General features: G+C 39.9%; 2 protein-coding genes across 5 annotated transcripts in view; both read left to right on the plus strand.

Annotated features, from left to right (window-relative positions):
• Window positions 1-3896: 3896 nt before the first annotated feature.
• Window positions 3897-10823, plus strand: LOC310877702 (uncharacterized protein; the record flags this gene model as incomplete). Its single annotated transcript, XM_083791651.1, has 10 exons — window positions 3897-3939; window positions 6901-7102; window positions 7228-7337; window positions 8029-8197; window positions 8328-8560; window positions 9684-9772; window positions 9865-9933; window positions 10187-10291; window positions 10442-10516; window positions 10653-10823. 10 exons carry the CDS (start codon window positions 3897-3899, stop codon window positions 10821-10823), a joined length of 1266 nt encoding a protein of 421 aa, XP_083647777.1.
• Window positions 10824-14050: 3227 nt separating this feature from the next.
• The window catches only part of LOC310878212 (uncharacterized protein), a 39390-nt gene continuing 26089 nt past the window's right edge, over window positions 14051-27351 (plus strand). For all 4 annotated transcript variants that reach the window (XM_083792387.1, XM_083792388.1, XM_083792389.1 and 1 more), the window contains exons 1-16: window positions 14051-14464; window positions 16066-16221; window positions 16342-16518; window positions 18132-18320; window positions 19007-19150; window positions 19558-19701; window positions 21076-21195; window positions 21307-21417; window positions 21629-21676; window positions 21797-21823; window positions 22786-22914; window positions 23016-23174; window positions 24227-24358; window positions 24460-25554; window positions 26451-26513; window positions 26631-26738. In XM_083792387.1, coding sequence (XP_083648513.1) covers window positions 14455-14464; window positions 16066-16221; window positions 16342-16518; window positions 18132-18320; window positions 19007-19150; window positions 19558-19701; window positions 21076-21195; window positions 21307-21417; window positions 21629-21676; window positions 21797-21823; window positions 22786-22914; window positions 23016-23174; window positions 24227-24358; window positions 24460-25554; window positions 26451-26513; window positions 26631-26738 — 2812 coding nt within the window. In that variant the 5' untranslated portion in view covers window positions 14051-14454. The remainder of the gene's footprint in view (window positions 14465-16065; window positions 16222-16341; window positions 16519-18131; window positions 18321-19006; window positions 19151-19557; window positions 19702-21075; window positions 21196-21306; window positions 21418-21628; window positions 21677-21796; window positions 21824-22785; window positions 22915-23015; window positions 23175-24226; window positions 24359-24459; window positions 25555-26450; window positions 26514-26630; window positions 26739-27351) is intronic.

A 27351-nucleotide genomic window follows, 5' to 3' on the forward strand; every position in this document is an offset into this window, starting at 1 on the left:
TTTCTTTTATTATTACACACATTTTGACATTGGCCCAATGTATGGTCGGGGGGGGCAGTGTAGTAACCTGTCCACCATCTGTCCTCTCGCAGATGTTCGCTACTTCGCTCCCCTCATTGCTCAGTGCTATCAAAACCATAGCCATGGTTCATGACTCTCGTATTCATACGAGAGTCATGAAGAAACTTCACCCTGTTTTTTTCGCTCGCTGCATTTACAAGATTTCCGTATATATAAACATTCAGATTTCAAATATAAAGTACTCACAATTTGTCCCACGGGTGTTAGTTAGTTGCAGCTCCAGCGATTAGAATTTCTGCATCCCGCGTTGTTTAATAAAAAGCATTTTTATCCGAGGTGTTATTTTGCCATTGGCTTTCAACTACGCGCCCCTATCGGTCGGGAGGAGGGTGGCACTCGGTGTGTTCGATATAGGTACGCTGACCGGCGACCGCCCTGCCAATACAGACTAATTGGCGAGTGCGCTCCCGGTGTGCAACTGTGGATTTCCCAAACGAACCCCGTTTGAAAAAAGTAGCCGGGGAGCTCGGACAAAAATGCTTGTAAAAATGCAGCGAGCGCAAAAAACAGGGCAAAGTTTCTGCATGACTGTCATGATAATCATCATGGCAGTCATGTTCCAGGGCTATCAAAACCAATTGCTTTAAGGCAAGCTTATTAATCAGGAGTGGTTTACGCCGGTGTCGAAAGCCTTTTCGATAAATTGATTGCTAATGCCTACACCTGGCCTACTATACAGGGCAATGCTCTACTGCAGGCGGCTAGCAGTTGTGGTAGACGCCAGGGCATTGATGGATAGACGCACACTGTCTACAACTGGAACTGAATTCAGTCATTCATGTCCATTATTGTCCAATGTAGTAGGCCTACCATTGGACAATATGCATGGGAACTTATTGGACCTGATTGGAACAATTAACTGACGTCAGTAGTAAACACTATAGCCTACAGCGCAGTAGTTGCACTTTGCAGATGACACGTCTTTAAAGGTAAGACGTATGAACAACAGAACAACAATACGCTCGTTAACTATGTAGGCCAACGTTGGCTTAAAATGTCAACAACGTAGCCTAGGTAACTTATAGCTGTTCATACTAAAGTAGCTTTTGGTTGCATGGTAGGGCCTATTGATATCCTAGCCATGGTTCACATGACTGACAGCCATGTTTCAGGGCTAGGCCTATCCTAGCTCTGCCTATCCGATTGTTTGTTTTTTGTCAGAATGGCTGGGGCACACTTGGAGCTTTATATTATTTTCATAGACCTCTGATTTGGGGTTTCGAACACTCACTCTCTCTCTCACACACACACACACACACACACACACACACACACACACACACACACACACACACACACACACACACACACACACACACACACACATACACATGAAAATAGCGCACAAGATGTGTTGTGAGCTTGTAGAACTGCTATTTTCAAATGAAAATCATAAAAAAACATTTGAATATTTTTTGTAACACAAATCTGATATGGGGGTCTGTAGCACCAAATATTTGTAGGGGGGGGGGGGGGCAATGCATATTAATTTGGGGTCTTTGACTCCTTGGCATGATACAGTCTAGAGCCCCATTTAGCCCCTTTTGGAACCCTCGGTTACCTTTTCTGAATTTTGGTCGGCGATACCCTAGGGTCACTCGTAGCTTATTCCACCCTCCATAGGACGCAGATTTACCCACTGTCTGTTCACGGAGACCTGCTCGGTCGCTTGAGTGTTGGTGAGATGTTTCAAAGATGCATACAACAGCTTTAGGAGACCGCCGCAACGTGTGCGGAAAAAACTTTTTTTAAAGTTTTGCTTCGCTGAAATTCTCTCTTCCTCACTTCCCATGTCCCTTTACAATGCGAAGGAAGTCGAGGAAGAGAGAGGAGAGAGAATTTCAGCGAAGCAAAACTTCAAAAAAAGATTAAAAATACTTAACGGCAACGGTGGTTAATGCCGTTTCGCACACCAGCCAATTTCATATATGTAACACAACTGATCTGACTGAGGAATTATGCCTGAATCGTAAGCTAAGAACCTAACAGTGGAATATCTATATAATTAAACTATGCATATACACTATAGAGTGCTATGTCTACATAAAATACTAAGTTACATAAGTTGAGCCTTTGCATACGCCTGTACTGTAAGTAAGGTCATCGAGGCTAGGGCAAGTGCTACGGTAAGCTTAAGGCCTATTCATAGTCTGGATTTTCGGTGGTGAGGTGACCACCGCTCCGGTGGTGAGCTGACCACCGGAGCTGAAATAACGTTGAGCGGTGGTGAGTAAAAACAGAGAGAAGGGCTGGAGCGGTGGCGGTGGTTTGCTCTTCACCGCGGCTCGTGACGTCATGTTGTAGTTCGGTGGTCACCCCACCACTGTAAATCCAGACTATGTATGAGCCTTTAGCCTACCCATATGGCAGCTGTGCTGACACATCACTCCGATGAACAGCAGCGGCCAATGCGGTATTCTAATATCTGTGAGGTTGACGATCAAGTATAGTCTTTACACCACTCTGGATTTAGTACTATTCTATGGCAAGATCTCCCGACTCCCGGGGTTACTCTGGGTTAAACTAACAGAGACGGGGACCATATTCAGTGCAGCTGTTTTGTTGTTTGTTTGACATTCTTTATTTAGGAATACCCCATTGAGATTGTGGGCTGTATTTTGCGTGTCTTAAGTACCAGGTCTTATTCCCTAACTTGAGTAAATTAAAGACCTGGAGGCGTGATCAATGCTCTTTGGCCACTCAGAATAGCCAAATGGCATTGATCACGCCTCCAGGTCTTTAGTTTACTCAAGTTAGGGAATAAGACCTGGTACTTAAGACACGCAAAATACAGTATCTAGTTTTCGAGAGGGACTCCTAAATCACACAGCTCAATCACACACCCTTGAGACTATGACGCATACCAACACATCTAACACAGATATATGAATCCTGAGCTGTCACAAATGACAATGCAATTTTCCTTTGGCATAGTTGGCCCCAGTTGTGCCCAACATGTCATTGGGTCAAAGGAAAAAAGTGCTCCTCTGAGCACAGGTGGCCTCCTGGTGGCACTATAATAAGCCAAAGTGAAACGGTTGCCATTTCTTCATCAGCCTTTCACTGTAATCTGAACTAGTCATCAATCAATAGTCAATGATTAGAGGCATTTTGTTTTAAAAATCAGACCCTGTACTGTACTGTACTGTACTGTACTTTACTGTGCTGTACTGTACTGTACTGTACTGTACAAGCCCTTCTCCCTTCTGTGTGTTAGGCTGTGCAACATTGACACTGTGAACAAACGCTATTTTCGTGCTAGGACGGACAGACCCAGGGACCCATGGACACGCATAGCTGTCTATAGGAGTGGTTGCACCACTTAGAAAATAGAAGTGTTATGCAAAACATTTGCTGGTGGAGCTATAACAGGCCAATGTGGGAATGTGTGTGTAAAAAGTCACGGAAATTGCATGCTGCATTCATGATTTGAAGTTTCACCTCTTCTGAAGTATCAAACCCCAGCTCCTTACCTCTTCCAATGGTCAAAGAACAATCCAACACTTTAAACTGAAACCACTAAGGGCTGATTCATACTCTTATTTTAGCGCTGAATAAAAGTCGGTTCGGCGCTGTAGAGCCTACAATGTGATATCATTTGAGGTTCGGCTCTTCAGTGCTACTGGAAATTTCTGACGACTACAGTGCCGAAACAGCGGTAAAATAGGAGTATGAATCGGCCCTAACACGTGCCAGGTTTGTTTCCTTTGGTTGCAGAAACCACCAAACCAATCTCCTTCTGCCATCTCTTTCGCAGCCAAATTGGCACAGTAACTTTATTGCTTTATTGCTCATGCCAGCTTGCAGACCTCAACATGGCTGAAGTAGATATCAGAAGCATGGAACAGATAGCCAGAAGTCAGCCAGCAGCTTTCCTGTTCTTAGCTCTTCAGGCACCCATGCTGGCACTGCTAATTGACATGCTTGATTGAAACTTTGTTTTGTTTTGTGCTCTACTGACTCTCTGAGCATTACCCCACGTTATTCCAAGTTAATCTACCTGTGTCAAAATACACCTTCATTGCCATATTTCTGCCTGATTGTGAGTGACTGTGGGGGATATACTCAATTACACCAGGTCTGGGTTTATAAGTGAGTGTGACAAGTGGGCAACCCTTTCCCACTTTCTTTAATGTCCTCAATAGAGATTATTTTGTTGTTGATGCTAATATTGTAGGCAGCGATCACGTGTTGTAAACTGGCAACAAAGCACTCCCTTTACAGTTTTAAATTTAAAGACAATCTAATAGCATAGAAGTAGCTTTTTTACTGTACGTTTTGATATGAACAATTCAGGTGGAATTCTGGGGGATTACAGGTGACGTGTAGGGATGATTATTACTTGCGCGAGCAGACCGTGCGGTACTGTTTAAGGCTGCGTAGGTCGGTGGCGTCACTCGGTTAATCAGGGATTGTGTATTTTTGGTATTTTTATGTCTGTGGCGTCGCTAGACCAATCAGGGATTGTGTATTTGAAGTTTTTGATGACGTAACTATGGTACATTTCATTGGCTGCGTGATCGGCTGGTTATGTATGCAAGTATTAGTTGGGTTAAGAACGGTGGTCCCTGATTGGCCGAGAAACAACACCGACATACGTGGTGACGTAACCACTAACCAATCTATGTTTCAAAGTTATAGGAAACTTAAAACATTTAGAACCCACTATAGTGGATATAGATGCAAGAACCTATTCATTCTCTAGTATTTTTTAGACAGTTGTAGGAAAGGTATTTTGTTTTCTATTGGTGTTTTTATTTTAAATGTTTGTTTATCTTAATGTTTTATATTAAGAGGGGCGGACAGTAAGTTGACACGAGTCAGCAGTAGGTTGCGCGCTCTGCGCAACCTAGTAACCAAAGTAGGCCATACTTGAGTGAATGGGATTGCAGGGTGTGCCACATTAGCTTGCTTGAATTGCTTGAATTTTGGGACTATATATGTGCAAAAATGGGCCTTAAACCTCCTGGATGGATGTACTTATTGAACAGATGATTTATTTAAGGATTTAACTAGCTATACATGAGTAGTGTCACAACCAGCCCCGTTCTCTGTGCTAAATGGAATACATGAATAAATCCTTGATTGTTATTTCATGGACAGTGTAACTGTAAATCCATCATCAGGTTAAATGTCTGCGCTGTGTTTATGATAATTCGAGGGTGGAACCAGTCCCTGAAGTTGTTGTTGCCTCAGGCTAAAACTTGACAGCATGACCGAACACAGGATACATGCAAATCACTTCCGTACAAAGGATATATGCAAATCATTCACTTGTGCGTGGAATGATGATTGATTACAATTCAACTTTGACACACATACTGACAGCAGGCAGTGTCAGAAACTGTAAGCTATGTGATTAACCTTTTTAAGCTTTAGGTCTGCTCTACAAAAACACAATGGAACACTGCTTCGGAACTGGTTGGAATAACGTGTTCCTTCCACGCCCCCCCCCCCCCCCCCCCCCCAGTCCGTTTCTCTCCCCAGGTTGGCAGAGTGTAGCGCCCAGGATTACATTTGACAATTGACACTGGGTGAAAAAAGTGGGTTACAAAATGGACACGATGGGCTCCATCTTGCACCACCCTTATCCCTACACGTATTTGCCATTTTTTACTATTTTGAAAAACATTTTAAAATAGTTCAACTAACCGATCTACATCGAGACATTGTGAGCTTGTAGATCGGCTATTTCAACTATTTTAAAACGTTTTTTAAAATAGTAAAAAATGGCTAATTAGTTTAGGGATATTAAGGGTGTATCTTGCGCAAGATACAGTATAGCCCTAAATTTGCTCAGACACTGACGTAAAAGTCTCCATTCATTGTCAATGGGAATTGAATGTTTGTAGGACAAAGTTTGTGAACATACACTAAAAGCTGGATATAGGAGGGACTAACGCCCCTCATAAAAAGGAACACTGCAGCTTCCACATTATAGCCTATGTTTTGTAGCGATAATGCATGTATGACCTTGACTGGCACTGGTCTACAAAACCTCCTGGAAAGGACTGTGCTCTCGTAACTGATTGGATGCCTAGAACCAGTGGAGAATTTGCATACAGCGGGTTGTAACATAAGCTACAGCGCAAGCCTATGCACCCACATCACTTCAGAAGAATTCAACACGGAACAACAGGTAGGTTATTGTTACTATTAATATGTTTATTTACAGTCAGTAAGGGTGTGTTCTTTCTTGTGACTGTTGCAAATACCTCATGTGAAATGTTTCTAAATCCATCATTTTCAAGAGAAAACTAATCTATTGCATTGTTTTATGTCTTGCACAAATTGCTCACCAAAAGATTAGGCTGGCTTAGAACTGGGTTACATAATGTACAAACAAAAATGTCAAAGGCAAGTTAAGAAATCAAAATTAAACTACATATCTAGAGAATACACTAAAAAGTGTGTGTGTGTGTGTTTGTGTGTGTGTGTGTGTGTGTGTGTGTGTGTGTGTGTTTGTGTGTGTGTGTGTGTGTGTGTGTGTCACAATGTATTGTTTGTATCATTTCTTTATACAAAGGTGCCTGGCCTGAGGAAGTAACTTGACTGGAATGGAGGAATCTCATATAGCACCAGAACTGGACATTTGTTACAACATAACTTATAATGGTGTCCCACCTGTAGTCCTTGGAATGACGGTAAATCAAATCTCACCAGCTAGTCTTAATATCGCAGCAGTACCAAGCCAGTGCAGAGATGTTGAAGACCTTTCTCAAAGCAGAAATAAAGGTGAACATGCTCCGCATGGGCCACATATTGACAGAGGACTTCATAATCATAGTAACCCGTTCACTAATGCTCCGTGGCATGCAGGCCTATCAGCACAGCACAGAAACCCCACACCAGGAGGAATGAGTCCTAACTCAATACACTTTCAACTACACCCCACTAAAGACCATCGTGCTTTTGCTGCTGCCAGGCCACGAGAGCAGGGCATGAGAGGACCTTGCAGCTGTGGTGATTGTGAACCAAACCAGTGTATCCCAAGAGAGCTGGCGAGTAGAGACACAACCGGGTGCAGTAAATGAGCAGAATAAGCTGGATACTTTATTTCAGAGGAATGAAACGGATACAATATAGGAGTATATGTTTTTATTTGAAAGATATTGTATACAAATCTATCCATTTTTTAATACTTAGGCTTGAGAGAGAGGTAGAGGAACTGGAGGCACCCTTGCCATTGAGATCGGATATGGGATGGCAACAATACAGCCCCACTCCTCCCCACCACCACTACATGCACCCATACAGTAAGGAAAATAGCTTTTGTGTTTGATTATTTAGAGATGGCTAATGAGTGTTGAACTGAGGTAGAAGAAAATGTCAGAAACCATCAGAAACTTGTAGGCTATATTTATTTGAGTTTTTGCAGGGACTGACTGAGGCACTAGACAATATACTCGCACAGCTTCTCATTGCAAAAGTTAGAGATTAGAATACTCATTAATCACTTAAAACCCTATAAATGCCGACATGGTCAGTCTGCTAAACGTGCGTGGATAGGACCAATCTATTGCTGTGTATTTGGAATAAATGAAATCAATGTAAGATCACAGACATTCTAGGGCTATATTGGAAAGGTTATTATTAGGAAAGCCAGACAATAATGGCAGACAATATTGTTGGCTGCTAGGAGCAAAAAGTTAAACCAAGAATCACATCACATGTTGATGCACTTGTCCGGAAAGATTTATTACTTGTCCTGGACAAGCGGACAAGCCTTAATTTTAAGCCCTGATAGACGCATGAAAAATGGATAGTCAGTCCTAGATGGCATGCTAAAATAGCCCATCATAACTAAATTATCCATAACTAATCAATATATATGGATTTCATCACAGATCTATCACGCGTCAACAGAGAGAATTGTTAGTCAATAGCACTTCATTCACTTACCATGAAATGACTATGCACACATATATTCTTACACTGTTTCCACAGACTATCTTCACGCCAGGGATGTCAGATTTTACCACCCTGCAGGGAAGGGTCAGTGCAGAGATAGTATGTGCTACGTTAATCAAGCCTATGGGAGTCCACCCCATTCATATCACTTCTCTAATCCTGGACCTGGTCAAGATGCTAGGCCATGGCCGTACTTGGAAAATTGGTAAACACACTGGAAAATAAACAACACAAGCCATATTTGCCGAATTATTTCTACTTACTGTACTGAACTAAAAAATAATAGCTTGGTTGATTCTTCCATTTCATGTTTTTCAATATTGTCTCTCTTCCAGGGATCCGCCTCATAACAAGTTGATGAATGAAGTCTTGCCTAGAGCCGACTACTCAAGCCAACTTTTCAACGTTACCGTTAATGAGCCACAGTTCTCCATAGCCCCTATAGAGGGTGTGTCTCAGCTTAGTGTGAAGACCCTGTGTATGCAAGGTATGACCGGCCCACCAGAAGCATGGGCTAATTCAGATCCACATAAAAAGAGGAAAACTATCAGTTTATGTGATGAATGCAGTGAGTTGCCTTTTCTTATCACTTATTTCCCAACCACTGGTACTAGTACCACTGGTGATACTTGAGCCCCCCTCTGGTGGTACACAGTGGACTCAGGAGTCGCCCAAAAAAGGAGAAAAGGGACAAAAGTGGAATTAAATATTTATATTACTACAGGTAATTCTTCTGACGAAGCAATTGGTTGAAATAGGCTGTCCAGCCGTGCTGAAATGAGCATGACAGCACACCTAGCCGTTAACAGAACATTTGAGAACGGATTAATCACATTAGAAATATCAGCAGTTGTGCTGATTAGTGATTAGACAGAGTTTTGTCAGAGCGGCAGCATTATTGGCTTAGGTATGGAACAAAAAGGGCGGGTATACGCTCCTGTATTTTAACATTGGTTATTATGGTGGTACATGGAGAGCCAAATATCTTCTGAGGTCGTATGTAAGTATAAAAAGGTTGGGAACCTACTTGATTGACCAGGCTCCATATACCATAGACCAGGTCTCTATACTAGTAAAATGTAGCTCTACATTAAATATCTTCACTGGAAATAGTTGCTCTACATAGTAGCTTGAGCTTAAGTTGTAAATATGCTATTTTCCGTAAAGGTTTTCCACAGAATACAGATGCTAGGGTATGTGGTTAAAATTATTATATTGTTTTAATATCACAGCTATAAATCTATGTACAATAATTTACCCCAAATCATCATTTCATATCCGGTCCCCTGAAATTGTGGCCCAATTTGGGGATCCATGACACTTTGAAAAACCCTGACCTAGCCTTGAGTTCCGGAAAATTTACCTCTTGCACCTGTGGGGCATTTACTGAACTCTTGATCTCAAGTGACTGCTTAATCTGTGTCTAGGAGTGCCATTAACAATTTAGGCATTTAGCAGACTCTTAATCCATAGTTATTTACAGTAAGCAAGAACAACACATGGTAATACATCAAATACATACTGTAGAATAAGTAAGCTAAGAACCTAACATACGTCTAACAGTAGAATATCTGTACAATGAAACTATAATTATACACTATATAATTCTATGTCTACATACATAATACTTAAAACAGTTAATACCTAGGCAAAAATATTTGTTATCTCTGAAATTATGCTATTTATTTTAGGAAACATATTTGTGACCTATTCTACGGAAATAGCCTCAGAAATGGTCCCCTTTGCGGAATTTCTTTCAAAGCAAGGTTTTCGACCAGCAGTGAGTTATTACAACATACTACAAATATTTATTCATTGACATCTTGAGCAGTAAGAGTCTACTTAAGCCCCTGGGCCTGTCTATGTCCACAGATTGACATATTCAATAACGCCATTAGACGTATGGATGTCAACAAATGGATGGACAGCTATCTAAAAGATGCAAGTATTGCATGCACCCATTTATTATTTCTTAATCTGTGTCAGCAGTTTTGTTAAAGTAGACCTCTACAGTATGTAATGTAGAGTGGTTCAGTCAAACAAGATTGATTGTGTACAAATATCTCGTTAATAAAGAATACATAAAACACCTAACAATCACTATAAATTAATTTCAGATTATGTTTTCCTTTGTTTATTTTGACAGCAATGTTAAATATTCTGTGGTGTGTTTGATTCTGATGTTTTGTTACAGCAATCTGTCCTGATTATCATTGCCATCAGTCCCCAGTATAAGCTGGACATTGAAGGATCTGGACAGGACAAACATGGTCTACACACCAAATACATCTACTCAATGGTAAGAAACGAGTTTTCACAATAATATTTTACAGACAGATTTGGTGACAGTTAATATGTGCTTTGGGATATACAACACACGGTAAAATCCTCAGTCCTAATTGATCCATTTAATATTAACATCAGGGATTTTTCGGTGCATTTTGGCCAGATGCAGAATGAGTTCATTCAACAAGGGAGCTTGAACTTCAGATTTGTTCCTGTTCTCTTCCTCAATGCAACTCAGGTGAGAGAAGCCAAAAATGGTGCAGTGCCAGAAAATGGTCTCCCTGTCTACTGCACCACCAACATAGTCTCATCTAATCTTCTTATTACCTGGCTATACATTCCCTCCTTCTCACATTCACATTCATCCCTTGCAGAGGCACGTTCCAGGCTGGCTCCAGAACACGCGTGTGTACCGCTGGCCCCAGGACAGGGAGGATCTGTTACTCCGGCTACTGGGAGAGGAGAGATACATCGCTCCACCTGTACCCATGGAGCTCACCCTCATTATCAGACCTGTGGCCTCTAATGCTGCAAATACACTGTAAAATGCTCTCTGTTGTTTATTTTGAGTATTGATAAATCACCATCAGAGATCCAGTTTACTTTAATTTTCACACATCACACATTTATCTGAGTCAGTGATTCATGTAATAAAGTTTTTTTTTGCCCTATCTACAAAGTTTGGAAGGCAATTAAAGTGAATCAGAATGGAATTTTAAAATGTTTAATGATACATGTTTATCACATTACTCCAGAGATAATGTGTACCGATTCGTGTGGGTTTTGGACAAAAGCCTTAGGAGTAGTAGCCTGGGGTCCACCTATGCTTTCTATGGCATAGGCAGCGAGAAACTACACGCAGCTGCGAGACATGAGACTAATTAATTAGAGCGACTGTGTGTGTGTGTGTGTGTGTGTGTGTGTGTGTGTGTGTGTGTGTGTGTGTGTGCGCGCGTCAATTTAACAAAGGTGCAGACGATCAGAAATCAGCAGAGAGTGATCGACGTTTGCACTACTGTATGCCGTATTGAAGTGGAGTCGGCCCCAGACTTTTTTTTTTCTCCCTGGAAATAGAAACGTCTGGGTTTCCGAGGTTATATGAGTAGTTGTATAGTATACATTCTTGATTACTTTTGATGTAGTAATTTTCTTTTTTTGAGGTATTAAAAAGTTCTAAACTGGGGACCCCCAAAAATCATGTGGGGAGTGGGGACCCACCTGGGGGTCCCAAACCACAGGTTGAGAACCACTGGACTAGAGGAGGTGGGGTGCTCTGTTACATGTTAGACCTGAGGCCGACAATAAAAACGCATCCTAAAACTTAACCTAAGGTTTTCTGAAAACGGTCAAATTCTTTCATCATTATAAAAACATAAATGATGTTGCTATATGAGACGCAGAGGTGTAGGGCTATGTGATACAGAGGGCGCATCCGGCATAAAAGGCAAATCAATGTAGGTTACACTAGTTCTAAATGAGTTAATAATACATTTATAATTTAATATTCACAATAAAGAATTTCCATACATAAATATATTACTTATGCCGGTATGTTTTTGTTTTTTTTTAGATCACTTTCATTTTATATGAGTAAGTTAAGTGGGTATAAGTTCTCAATGTGGGGTACAGGAATTGTACAGTACATACAGTAGACCAGGGGTGCCCACACTTTTTTGAGGGCCTCCTATATACAGCTTTTGTTCTCGCACGTCTCAATATTTGCCATTGACAATGAAAGGAGAAATTAGGTCAAATGTCTGCTAAATCTTGTCCTCACACGTCTCATATTTGAAAGGAGAAATTAGGTCAAATGTCCACCAAATATGATGTAAATTTAATCAACCAATCACATACATTCAGTTGTTCATGAGATGATGATGATGATGATGTATAATGATAAGATCGCCCCTCACCTTACATGGGTGTGATTTTGGACTTGAGAGCTACTTTCAAAATGACCAGCTCAACAAGATCTAACTACCGAAAACATAATACCATTGCTGAAAATGGCTTTGGAATAGCGGCACTGGCATTATATATAAGACAAATGCACTTGGAATGGGAAATGGAGGGGGAGAAATGGAATAAGTAGAGATTTTGTATTTCATTTGTAATTCTACCGACATTTGTGTGCAGCAACACTCTTGAAAACAAAATATTGCATTATGGATTTGAGTTGACAGACCCTTTTGTATCAATCAACTTAATTCAAGTGGCAGATGCCAAAAATATCTTTTATATCTAAATTGATCTACCTTTTGGGCACCCCTGCAGTAGACAGTAATGGAATTCTGCACCAAATGACACACCATATTTGGATCAAATGGAAAAACTACACATTCTTTAATAATGTGGCTTCTCAATGCAATCTGTAGGTACAGCATGTTTAGCAAGTTACGAGGTGTGCAGTTTGCAATATTTTATTTTCTAGGATGGCAGAAGAAGAGGAACTCTTGCCTTGGTATGGCAGATGCACCAACAGTGAGGCCTTGAGGCTCGTGAGGCGTGCCTGAGCGAGCCAGGTGAGCGAGCGCCCGTGCCGAAGATCCGTCTGAGAAGGTAAGCCGCTGTGGACGGAATAGGTTGTCAGACATGAACCAAGACTAGCACTATATATCTGAAGCTCATGGTATATTTATCCCACTCTTCTCTTTACCTGCTTAATTGACCCATTCCTGTTTCTGTCTTGTTACTCCTAGCCTCCTAGTAGTTGGATTTCTATCATATGGCCTTCCTCTACAGAGGATCTGACTGCTATACTTGGGTGAGTTGGGTCCAGGTGTAAGTATTGTATTTACATTTGAAAGAAAATATCATCATACTAATTAATTACATTTTACTTACCGTATCTATGTTGTGATAAAACTTTGCGATGCCTGTAGTTACAGTGTAGTACAATGCATGTCTGTAGTATGGGCATGATTTATGGGCACTGTTAAATCTGTAGTTAACAAACAAACACACACACACACACACACACACACACACACACACACAGTTAAGTCATTTTGGTGCCTTAATATAACTGAATTTAATTGTAGCTGAACAGACATCTTGTGACATATGAAACCAAATGGACCAAGCTATTGATGGCTACTAGGGAGAGAACAAGAATGCGATGTTTGCCCAGGCCGTAGCGTAACGGTCTGGGCACCGGACTGGTGATCCAGTCGCGGTGTGCCGCGGGTTCGACTCCCGAACCCGACACGGCCTTTACCGCATGTCATCCCCCCATCTCTCTCCTGTTTCCTGTCAGCCTACTATCTGTCCCTTAAAAAAATCAATAAAAGGCGTAAGCCGCAAAAAATATCTTAAAAAAAAAAAGAATGCAATGTTTCAGGGTATGCACCTCAATGTACCTCGCTTCTTCCCCCAATGTGAAGCTGGCTCAACTCTGTGGCGACGTTATTTATAGTTTTAGAAGGCGTGTTTATTTTGAAGCTGTCATGTGAACCCACCAATTAGAAGAACACCTTCTCACATTTAATTAAAGAGAAACCGTTGTTTCCACGTCAGACTCTTGAAAAGTGCAAAATAGCAAGTCATGTCACATAATTTGCATCTGTCAAAGTGACCTTTAGTGATTACATCAAGTGATCTCAAAACGCCCACTTTCAACCGCCCAAAAAGGGCCTGACAGAGTGGCTGGTGTGCAGAATCCCAGCTAAGAATAACCTAGAAGTTCTGGAGGATAAGGTTACCTTGAAGCCTCCCTGCGCATGGCTCTGACCTATACCCATGTGAGGCACCAAAAACACTGTGTGGAATCAGCTTGGTCTATCCCCCCTCTGCCATATCCAGCTCTAGCTTCGCTTGGCCTTTTCCCCTGCAAATTTTCTCTTCGTTGCCCCACCATTCCCAGACCCCCGCCTGCAATGCCGCAACAGCAGCTCCAAATTACCCACCCCCTATGAACACAGAATCTTGGTTTTATTTCCCAATTTCTACATTTCCTGGGAGAAGTTCAACCTGTGGATTATATGGGCCGGGAAAGAAGACAATTCACTGCATTCACCAAGAAGAATTGGAATAATTTATTGACCAGGTGCTTTTAGTAAATAGCGGATGCTGATTGGATTTCCAAAGGCTTTGTATATTTCCTACAGTAACCTCTGTATGTTGCGGCATTGCCTCCAAGCATAAGGATTATTCCTGACATAAAGTCTTCATACCATCATGGCTGAAGGTAGGACATTCACACCAGTATATTTGCTCACTTTGTATGAGATTAACAGCATGTTATAGCTACTAATACTAATATACCAATATAAACTATTGAATGAATTCTAATAAATAATTGTCCATGTTGTTTGAGATACCCTCCCTTTGTGAAAGGTGGTGAAAGTTTGTTGCTATAAATACAGGATATCATGTAGCCAGAGCATTAGCATTGGTCTCTTGTAACCTGATTGCCACTGGGGGAGATCACTGGGCTCTACAAGCACTCAAAAACTTTCCGTGGCATTTTAATCTCCTTCTGGCTTATTATGTAATATGTAAACAATACAAAACACATCAGTTTTATGATTCAGGATTAATTTATTTATTTAACAGAGCCGCAAGGCATAAAATAATAGTTCAATATATTGTGTAAGCCTTGCAGTGACAGCACACATTATGGTAAAAGAGTGACACCATCTGTGGAATGTCTGCCTTTTTATCATCTATGGTTTGTTTGTGAGGAAGTTATTTATGTGACGCGCAGGAACACCCAAAACAAGTGTCACCAACTCCTCCTTATTGGCACCATACACTACTTCACTCCTGCCTCACCACAACATAGTTGATGATGGCAAGAGCGTCACTAAATGCCATGACCAGCATTTTCCAGTGTAATAAATAAACATGCGCAATCATGCGCATATGTGATTGGGTTACTTGTGTTTTAGGATGGTCCTGAGAGAAGATGCAATTCTGTTATATGTTTTGGTGTTTACCTAATGTAATCAAATATTGCCCGTTGACGTTTCATATTAATATAAATTAGCATTTTTACAGATTATTAGTCTTGACAATGATTCTAGAAATCACTTGACATTAATCTATGTATTAATCTATCACAGGGAGGGAATGTATGAAGTGTGAATGGTATCCTATAGCATCAGGCCATAAGCCATTCAATGAAATTGAATACAATGGTCTGATTTACAGGATGATGTACCATTGTAATATTAAAATCCCCCAAAGAAAATATCCCTCAGCTACCATGGATTATTACCGGTCTGTAGATGATATTTTCCACACATGACCATAATTGTACCATCCTGACCAATGACTTGACTATACTTTCATAATCATAACTACAGTATGCTGTTCACTGAAAATCTAAACTAAAGCAGGAAAATGTTGGTAAAAACTTATGAACTACAGTTATATAGAATGTATGACTATATTTAGATACTGTATGAACTAATTTAATTTAAATTGACTTTGAGTGTAACACAGCAAGTTTCAAATATCTTATATCTTAGGTTGTTTGTGTGTGTGTGTGTGTGTGTGTGGGGGGCTAGCCAATCATCAAGCTCATTACCTCAGAATGACGTTGCGAAAAATCTTGAGAGATGTGAAAGATTGTGATTGTGACAAATACTGTAATCCAGCTCATTTTGGATGGAAAAAGTTTGGGAACCACTGTAGTAGAGTATAGCAGCATGCTATTACACAATAAGTACATTTACATTATATTCTTTTGCAGCATGACATTTTTGCTATAGGCTCAACATAGACATGTGGACCAGTCTGGTCGTGTTTGTACTGTTACTCAGCCATTTCTGTCCAATTTTCTAGGGATAGGGGTGAAAGCCCCTTCCTCTTCTGCACCCAGTGGGCTGCTCAGCAAGTTGAAACTCTCTCTAGAGCTGATGGTAGCACTGGCTGCTCTCTTGTCCTGGGTCATTGTAGGTGTATGGATGTTTGATTTTGTAGAACACAAAGGGGTCCCAGGTGGGTCTTCTCATTTTTGTCTCTTGTTGAATCAGCTTCTCTTTCTTTATTTTCTATTTTTGTGTTTTTTGTTTAAGGTCTACATAGTCCTTTTAATATGTCTGCCTATTCTCCCCTCAGATATCCAGGAAATAATTTTGGATCCGGTCCAAGCTGTAAATGATGTTGTTGATGATGTAACTGAACTGTACCAAAAGTTTCAAGGTCTAAGTGACCCGATGGCTGCAGCCACATATGCAGCTGATGAAATAAAACACGTACGAGATGGATTGGTCGACTACTATTCAGATGAAGAAGGTATAGTAGGGCTGCAATTTGTTTGCAAGTGATCTATCAATTACTTTTTTGATTATTTAAATTGAAAAAATCACATTCGTGTGAAGTGAGGGCCGCCTTTTTTTGCTTTTGTACGTCACGGGGGGTCCATAGACTTGGCTGCAGCATAACGAAGTAGCAGAAAAGTTCATAATTCCTCCAGTCCACCACTCCAACAGAACTCAATTTGAGAATAAAGTAGGCTACTCTATCATTCGGATAGATTAGTCCTCTGAGATATATATATATATATATATATATATATACACACCCTGGTTTGATTCTTGTTTGAAACAAAATGTATTGATTTATATCGGCCACATGACGTCAGTTAGTGCCCTAAAACATTAAAGTCCATAGACTTGGCTGGTAAGATTTATGCTATAATTGCCCTAAACAACACTGTCCATAGACTTGGCTGGCAAACAATTCACGTCATACAAATCCCATAGACTTGGCTGCCATATGACGTAATCTTCAAAAACTATGTATTGGAGGGGCTAGTGCCCCTCAAAATTATATAATTGATCAACTAAATCAATTACTTTGATTAACCACTTAACCTGTTTTATAACCTGTTTTGTTATACAATGGTTCCACATAAAAATAGCTGATCCACTGTGTATTGTGATGCATTTTGAGCTAGCAGACCTGCTAGTTTACCAGTTTTTTGCTAATGCAACCATAATTACTTGCGCAAGCAGAGCGCGCAAGTACTACCGGTAGTTTCGCCTGGGACTCGTATGCACCGTCCCAGCCGTCCCGCCAATTTTGATGCGTATGCACCGTCCCAGCAAATGACGTAATGACTAATTGTGCCTGATACGGCAGTGGTGCCAGATTACATACATAGGAGCATTACCTTTAATCCTCCCAACACTAAAACATATCGTCATTACGTCACCATCGAAAACCAATTACACTCTGGCATTGGGTCCTTTAATCCACATCTTTATTACGTAATCATTGAGAGCTAGTTATACATATACTATGTATATGTATAAAACCAATGGTTTTCCATGGTGGTGACGTAATGACGATATGTTTTAGTGTTGGGAGGATTAAAGGTAATGCTCCTATGTTTACATGTATGTAATCTGGCACCACTGCCGTATCAGGCACAATTAGTCATTATGTCATTTGCTGGGACGGTGCATACGCATCAAAATTGGCGGGACGGCTGGGACGGTGCATACAGCGCAAAGTAACCACAGTATACCGCTAATCAATTTACAAATTACATATACATATACATAGTATATGTATAACTAAAGATGTGGATTAAAGGACCCAATGCCAGAGTGTAATTGGTTTTCGATGGCGACGTAATGACGATATGTTTTAGTGTTGGGAGGATTAAAGGTAATGCTCCTATGTATACATGTATGTAATCTGGCACCACTGCCGTATCAGGTACAAGTAGTCATTACTGAGATTTGACAGTTTGTAGCGGTCGAAAGTACTTGCATGCTCTGCTTGCGCACTAGTAGGCCATTTATGGCCTACTAGGCCATTTATGGCCTACTAGTGTGCAACAAGCAAGTATGCACTCGACAGAGTGCAGTTCTAGTTTCATACTATTTTGTTTTTGTCAGGAAACTTCTTTTTCAGCTACGTGGACCCCGTAGTCATAGGCAGAAGACTCTTCCATTCCACCGATGACTTCATCACTGACTTGTTAGGCTCTTTCAGGGACCAGCTTTGTGCTATATTTGGTTCAGTGGGGGGCTACGTCCAGGGTGTGCTTTGTGCCATCTTGGATACCATTCGGAGTGTTACTACAGGTATTTACTCCCATGATCCATCTCAATTACATTTTAATAGACACATGATGTCTTTTTAATTAATCTGCCTCGCTTACATTAAATTACACCATGCTGTTATGTATTATCTGAACACCATTTGAATTACATACATAATCAGAACAGAAGAACCGAGAATCTATTACTGTCGGCGCTTAAAACAAACGTAACTGCATCCCTAATCTGGTTACGTCATAGTGAACATTCGGCAAAAATAGCAATTCTACAAGCTCACAACTTGAACAGCTTGGGCTTTGTAGATCCGCTATTCTTAGGAGATGTGGAGTAGAGGGCAAGGATAGATTCCTGGGGTAAACAAACAAAGTATATAATTATAATGGTTTAAGTGGTTAAATTCTGTCAAGAAATAATGCATAATGTAAACTGATTATTTATTCTGTAAAAACAAGTTTGACCAATTAAGCCCTGTTTATACTTTATTTATTGTTTATTATTATTTATTCTGATATTGTATTTTCACTATTTGTGAAAATTCTGAAAATCTTTTAATTTTAGCCTAGTGACATTTTCAGTAAAATACAACATACACAGCACAGTAGTCAATATTATCGTAATTTGTGTTTGGCTGTAATATATCATATGACATATAAATGTGTTCACTTATTAAATAGATTTGTATTTTGCCCTAAATCATCTACTCTTCTCAGGAACCACTGACATAAGCTTCATGGACCCTGTGGTCATTGGCAGGAGTGGCTTTAATAAAGCAAATTACTTTGTGAATGGAATCGTGAGCTCCATCCAAGATGTTCTGTGTTCCATCATGGATACTATACTGGATGTAGAAAAAGGTATCAACACTTCTTTAAAAATAATACAACTACAAATCCTTTTCTAATATATGTAACAATCTATTTCTGTTCAATTCTATTAATAACTATTGGGTGTGAAAGGGGGGTGAACTACCTTGCAAACAAAATATAACGGATTCATTTTCTCATTAGTATGAATGCTGAACAAAACCTATTGCTTCATAAGAAGTTGACTTTGAAAAGGATTGAAATTGATTGGCATAAATGTATGCAATAACGATGACTAATACTAATGTATTATGTAAATCTCATATGTTGTTATAGTAGTCACTAATGAAGGCTATTTCCATTATGGGTTATGTTGTCTGATTTAATGTGTAATGATGTGTCTAATTAATTAAACACTTATACTATAGATTCTTCCTAAATCTATTTGATTTTCTCAGGAACCACTGACATTAGCTTCATGGACCCTGTGGTCATAGGCAGAAGTATCTTCAGTGTTACTAATGACAATGTGGGTGCAATAGTTGGCTACATCCGGGATGTGATCTGTGTTATCTTGGACACAGTACTGGATACATTAAAAGGTATATGCACATAGCTTTAACATGATCTTAGCTCTTGTTGGAACATGCTACATTATCTGTTTAATACTATATAAATTAACATTTGCTACAGGCTATAGTAGGCTTACGTACATAATCAAGTAGCATTAACCAAGAATTAACTTTAAGCTCTTATGCTTGCTTTTTAAAATGAGCAAAGCTGAATGCTCACACAGCATAAATCTGTCATTTTGTGCAGAAAGATTACAGTACATGTAAGTAGCCTTGCCGAGCCATGAGGCCCATAGGGCATGAGCCTATCTCCTGTTTCTGTAGCGTGAGGCAGCTTGATGTACAAGTACACCCCCTGGACATGACGCTAGTATGTCGCAGGGACTTACCCCCAATCCAACCCTTGATGCTGAGTGTTAAGCAGGGAGGCATTGGGTCCCATTTTTGGTATGACCTGGCCGGGGATTGAACCCCAACCTCCCAGTTTCAGGGCGGACACTCTAACCACAAGGCCACTGAGCTGGTAAAAGTACATCTACCTTGACACAACATTTCTAAATACCATCCTGAAACGGCAAGGTTTAAATTAGCAGTGCATATATTATGTAAAACGTTTACATAGAAACCCAACATACCACTAACAACCACTGGTTTCGAGGTTTCAAACCCCATGCTCCTTTTCTAGAATGAATATACAGTAGGGCTATCGGGCTCTGCCTGGCCGGGTCGCAACCATGACTACCCAATATTGAAACAAAGCAGCACCTTAGGTCATACAGGAGTCAGGAGGACACACATGGTCACATGGAAGTCACACACCCCAGCTCTAATCAGATGACAGCCCACTGACAACAAGGCGGTCCATTTAAATATGGCTCCCTCCTATAATCTCCCCTGCTACACCAACGCTGCCCACATGCTGCTGCTGCACCTGCTGCTTTGCCGGCCCTCCACCATTCTAGTTCAGTCTCGCATGGCTCAAAATGTGACCACACAGTTGACCGGAGTACCCTAGTGCTCTATACTAGGCCCCGTTCTGTTGAAATATCTTTGCCGAAAAAAGCTCATCTAAAAGTTCACAATGCATCGTGTTGCGATGCCGTGTGAGCTTGTAGATCAGCTGTATTTTCTGAATGTTTGTCCCAGAATAGGAATGCTAGGTTTGGTTAAACTGAAATGCCATGTCTTGCTTTTGGCCTGCTCTTGTATGCCCATGGGGGATTCTACATCATGCTCCTTGTTTTAGCTGCAACTGCTTTGCTAATTCAGGGAGCATCTTATGAGTTGAGCCACGTGCCAGTAACTTTGTTGCAATAAATGCTTAAAGAATCTATGATTAGATAAATTATGATGTGTTTCTGAGTGAACAGTATAAGCTGATGATGTCCTCCTTGTGTTGATCAGGTATTCAGGACGCTTTGGGATTCTATCCTATGGGTGTTCTCAGTAGAGTTATCGAAATCATCACTGAACAGATCAACATGCTTGTGGGCTACTTCTCCGATTTGCTGTTTAATGAAGAAGGTACTGTACCCTTCTTTTACCATGGCAGCTAGCTCTGAATCTTTCCAAATAGAGTTTTATTTGTTTACTCATATGCCTGAAGTAATGAAAATATATTTTTTTCTATTCCAGAAGTTACAGTTGACGTTGACCCCATGAAAATTGTCACAGATGCTGTAGTTGAGATGACAGACAAGAAGGAAGTGTTGGGTTATATGTCAGGCATGCTCATCGGTGATCAAGGTTTGTTTATCATAACTGGTGTGCTAATTAAAGTATCCATTGCACTTCAATATTCAATATATTTCTAAGAATCCTAATTGAGAAAAAGATGCATACTGAATAAATATGGACTGTAGAGAATGTTTAATCATGGTTTTGGTTTCCTTCAAAGGAAAATGGTACGGTATGAATTAAAAAATGTTTAACGTTTTCTTCTCTTCTCTTTGCTTAGATGAAGCTGCAGCTCCATCAGCAGACCTAAACCTGGTGAGAAGGGAAGGTAAGCATCTCTGTATTCTTTTACATTCATCCTAAAATGAAAACAATCGCAAGGTAATATATTTGTATTTGTGTGTGAACTGTGAAGTGATATTGATTGTCATATTTTATTGACTTTTAGGAGAATTCTGGCCACCCAAAGAAAAACGTAAGTATGCTACAATATCGCTGACCAGCATTAGAGTGCATTGACTTGTTGATTACCCTCACAAATTCACAGTTTATCACACACTGACTGTAACTTCTGACCTTTCATGCATGTCTCAGCACTCCTTTTCTGTCTTCTAGTTTGATTATAAGATGGGCTTGTTTCATGTGGAATGTTAACCTTTAAATATTGTATGCCAAACCTTATATGACTTCACATTTGCACTTATTTACAGTAATAAAAAAAACTATAGATAATGTGTCATTGATGCTGCATATTTTCAATACAATAAGTCTACGCCAGGGGTTTTCAAAGTGGGTCCCCAAGAGATCCCTGTGGGGTCTTCCAGGGTGTCCACAGCCAAACGAGTAGTTATATTTTGATATAATTTAATTTAATTAACTTGAAATAATAAAAAACAATTAAGACTATTGTTTATATGTATTTCTCATGTACAATTTTGACATTCAGACATTTGTTTTAATTTAATACCAAAACTTACTTCTTATCAATGCCTTCATTTGTCTTTGCATGGGATCAAATGTGTTGTATACACCTCAGGTTTCAAGTGTATCCATAATGGTGATAAAAACTACTGGGGGTAATGTAATGAGGCATAACGGGGGGAACGGTTGGATATCATTTCTTTCAGACAGATTTGATAAGATCACCAGCAGCTGTTAATCCAGCGACGTGTGTGTGTGTGTGTGTGTGTGTGTGTGTGTGTGTGTGTGTGTGTGTGTGTGTGTGTGTGTGTGTGTGTGTGTGTGTGTGTGTGTGTGTGTGTGTGTGTGTGTGTGTGTGTGTGTGTGTGTGTGTGTGTGTGTGTGTGTGTGTGTGTGTGTGTGTGTGTGTGTGTGTGTGTGTGTGTGTGTGTGTGTGTGTGTGCACGCATCCTTAACCCAAACCGCCTTAAACTCTTTTATAACTGCAACTTTGTATCAAATGGCTTGATAATGCAGTTCCAGAGATCATAAATGCTGCCAAAGAGGAAGCTGCCACTGCTCCCGAGCCTAGTGTCACCCAAAACACAAAGGAGGAGAAGGGTGATCTGCCCATTAAGGCCACTGTGAAAGAGTCAGAAGACGATGGTATTTGAAAAACAGATTTTTACATGATTTGTTCCTCTGTGATGATTGTCATTATAAAAACGATGCAGGCTCTAAATGTGTTGCTGTCATCACATCACTAGCGAAACACACCATCATTGAAGAAACCAAACGTGAAGCATTGCGACAGAGGAACGTTCGGATACCTTATGAGAAGCTCAGGAAAATGGGAACTAGGGCCAGCCTCAAAGAGGAAGATCTCCTCATGACCAAAGATGACCAAGACATTCAGCTAGAGAAAGGTATATAATTGACAGTCGATATTCCATGTTTCATCATTTTTTCAATTGTCATATTGAATGACGTGTGTTGATAATCTGAGAAAGCATGCATTTGTTTATCATCCATTGTTAACATTGTTTTTTAAGGATCTGTGGCCTGCTTTTCAAGTAGCCCTGTATCATGCATTTGACACTACATATTGGATATAGCATGCTGAATATATTTTTTTTACCAACAATGATGTCTAACAAAAAATAATGTGAGGAGCCAATCAAATGTCTTAACATATTTTACTTTGATTATAACTAACTGAATATTCACATAATCTACGTATATTCATTTATATACTGTATATTTTACAGTATATGCAATTCATTTCACTGGTTACTTGATGATGATCTTGAAATACATAAATTTTACACCACATAGATTTTGCACTAAATTTAAGATTGAATAAAGAAATTAGATCTCAGCACAAATGCATGAAGGGCACTGTCACCCTAAATGCAATCTTCTTAGGAGAGATTTACTGTATCTCATTCAGTGCATTAATTGTAAGTGCATTGTCCAAGCATCCTATGTATGAGTAATATGATTGTCTGTGACTGAACTTCAACAATAATCATCTCTGCTGTATATATTTCTAATTTTGTTTTGTTTTAACTGAATGTATTTGTATGTATTGTGTTTGCCATTTTGCCATTTGTCTTTGCATGGAATCAAATGTGTTGTATACACCTCAGGTTTCAAGTGTATCCATAATGGTGATAAGAACTACTGGGGGTAATGTAATGAGGCATAACTGGGGGAACGGTTGGATATCATTTCTTTCAGACAGATTTGATAAAATCACCAGCAGCTGTTAATCCAGCGAAGTGTGTGTGTGTGTGTGTGTGTGTGTGTGTGTGTGTGTGTGTGTGTGTGTGTGTGTGTGTGTGTGTGTGTGTGTGAGAGAGTGCGCACGCATCCTTAACCCAAACCGCCTTAAACTCTTTTTTATAACTGCAACTTTGTGTCAAATGCCGAAGATGTAAAGACCTTGTAAAAGAAGTGACTTGGCTTGATAATGCAGTTGCAGAGATCATAAATGCTGCCAAAGAGGAAGCCCCCACTGCTCCCGAACCTAGTGTCACCCCAGACACAAAGGAGGAGAAGGGTGATCTGCCCATCAAGGCCACTGTGAAAGAGTCAGAAGAAGACGATGGTATTTGAAAAACAGATTTTTACATGATTTGTTCCTCTGTGATGATTGTCATTCTAAAAACGGTGCAGGCTCTAAATGTGTCGCTGTCATCACATCACTAGCGAAACACACCATCATTGAAGAAACCAAACGTGAAGCATTGCTGGACCATTCCGATGAGGAGAATGAAGAGGACGAAGAACCACCACAACAGGAAGAGGAGGGCCAGGAGCAGAAAGAGGTGGAGGAGGAGGAGAGAGTGGAGGTTAAAAAACAGATCATGGCAGAAGAGGAGAAGGAGGAAGAGGTTGAAGAAGAGGAGAGCGTTGAAGAGGGGGAGGAGGAAGAGTTGATGAAACCAGAAGATATGGCTGAACAGGGTGAAAAGGTGTCTGTAGAGGAGGTGGAAGGGGGGATGAAAAAGGACATCGCTACCACTGAAGAAGAGCAGGAAGGAGAGAGGGATGAAGATGACCTTTCTAGCAAACATGCTGAAGACATTGATGGAGATCATACTGATGGAGGAAAACATGCTAATGATGAAGAGGAGGAGGCCAAGCATGTTATTGGAGGTGACGGTGATGAGAAGGACAAGCACAGTGATCTTGAGGTTAAAGAAACGGAATCTGATGCTGTCACTGCCATCAAAGAAGATGTCATGGTCAGAGATTATGACGATCAACATCTTGATAGTGATGCTAAAGAGAAAGATGAGGACAAGGTTGATGGCGCTGATGTCAAAGATCTAGAAGCTCAAATTGCAGAAATGGAAAAAGATCAGGCTCTGGTAGTAGAGAAGGAAGAAGAAGAAAAAGAGAAGATAGAGGAGACTATGAAGGAAGAAGAGAAGCCAGAGGAGAAAATGGAGAAGTACAAGGAGGATGGCCTCAAAAAGCAGAACAGAGTCGAGCAAACAGATCTTGAAATCCCGACGACTGAAAAGCTTGACCATGTTGATTTCACCTCTGAAACTGATGAGGATGAACTAACGACCTTACCGCATGTTTCTGATGAAGATGAAGATGAATACTCTGAAACCTTTGATGATGATGATGATGAAAACAACAATAACAACGAGAGCCGCAGAACTGAACCACGGCGACGGAGGAACGTCCGGATACCCTATGAGAAGCTCAGGAAAATGGGAACTAGGGCCAGCCTCAAAGAGGAAGATCTCCTCATGACCAAAGATGACCAAGACATTCAGCTAGAGAAAGGTATATAATTGGCAGTTGATATTCCATGTTTCATCATTTTTTCAATTGTCATATTGAATGACGTGTGTTGATAATCTGAGAAAGCATGCATTTGTTTATCATCCATTGTTAACATTGTTTTTTTTTAAGGATCTGTGGCCTGCTTTTCAAGTAGCCCTGTAGCCCTGTAATACATTAATTTGACACCACACACCACTAAATTTAAGATTGAATATAGAAATTAGATCTCAGCACAAATGCATGAATGGCACTGTCACCCTAAATGCAATCTTCTTAGGAGAGATTTACTGTATCTCATTCAGTGCATTAATTATAAGTCTTTCTCTTGAAACAGTTAGATAGATAGATACAAGTTTGTTTTATCAAGACTACTAAGAATGAGCATTCAAGAATGCACATGCAGACTATAGGACTATATATATATATATATATATATATATATATAATTTTGTATTTATTTAGAACAGTACAGACTAGTTTTCAACGCTGACATCCAAATTGGTGCCTTCACTTCAACTATTGCAGCTATTGCACTTGGCAAAATACATGGGCCATTTGTGCAGAGGGCAGCTGGATAAAGCTGTCGCAGTGCCAGCAGGACTTGTATAGTGGCATAGAAATGGCACTATGAAGGATTTTGTAATCAACATGTATACATACAACTGTACTTTTGAGGCCTTCACAGTGAAAAATAACAAAAGATGTTTGTGCTTTTTTTTTTTTAAGGTTTCACAGTTTAATATTAATGTATACAGTCTATTTATGGTATGTTTCTATTTGTCTGTAATGCTTATGCATGCAGTTCCCACAATATGTGGTTATATGTTTGTACATACTGTGTGTTGTGTGTGTGTGTGTATTGTGGAATCCTCAAACTATCTATATGCCAAATGTAGTTCTCAAAGACGTAAATGAGAATCAAGTACAACAGCCAGAAGTTAAAGATTCCCTTATTGAAGGTATTCTTTAATAACTCTCTCCTGTTTGACACTTAACCAATTATTTAAATTGTCATTTATTTGTTTTGGTGTATTCAACTATAGCTGAGGATTTATTTTCTTTATCGTTTATTACAGACATCAAGGCCACAGAAGGCAAAAAAGAGAAAAAGGAAGACAAGCTGAAATCTGAGAAAACAGCAGAGAAAATAATTAAGCAGGAGCACGAGAAGCCAGAACCCAAAGGTAACGCTTGGTTATCAAATGAATGCATGACATATACATTCAAAATGTGAAAATATCACTGCCATTACATGTTTCACATTTATTTGACAACATGAATGTCAAGACATGCCATGACAGAATGTGAAGTTACTGTACTTACTCTTCCATTACTGTTAACTTCATGACTATGGCCCAATACCATTCATATGCATTCATATGCAGTATGTATGTGACTTCCAGTGCTTGTGTCAGTAAAGATGGATTGTTACACTGATACGATTGCCTCTAACTGGATTATTGTGCTTACAAACAGTAGTTCCCTGACTATGTCAAACCTCACACATCATTCAGAATTAAATGGCTATTATAAATGCATTAATTGTAATAGTAAATGTAATAGTAAATTATTCATCTACTTAGAACACATCTTTCAATATTTAATATATATATAATCTATTGTATGAGTTGTTTTATATCCTCAGTCTATAGCATTTTGGTGCAATTTTCAAATTAGATAAAGGTCTTGATTACTATTATGACACCAAAACCTGTATTATATTGGTAGCTTTTAGAAAACACTGAAAGACATCAACATAAATCAAAGATATATTCTTCAGGTACAAAGAATTGCTAA

This window comes from Protomyctophum parallelum (assembly GCF_964188405.1).
Source record: "Protomyctophum parallelum genome assembly, chromosome: 20".
Lineage (NCBI taxonomy): Eukaryota > Metazoa > Chordata > Actinopteri > Myctophiformes > Myctophidae > Protomyctophum > Protomyctophum parallelum.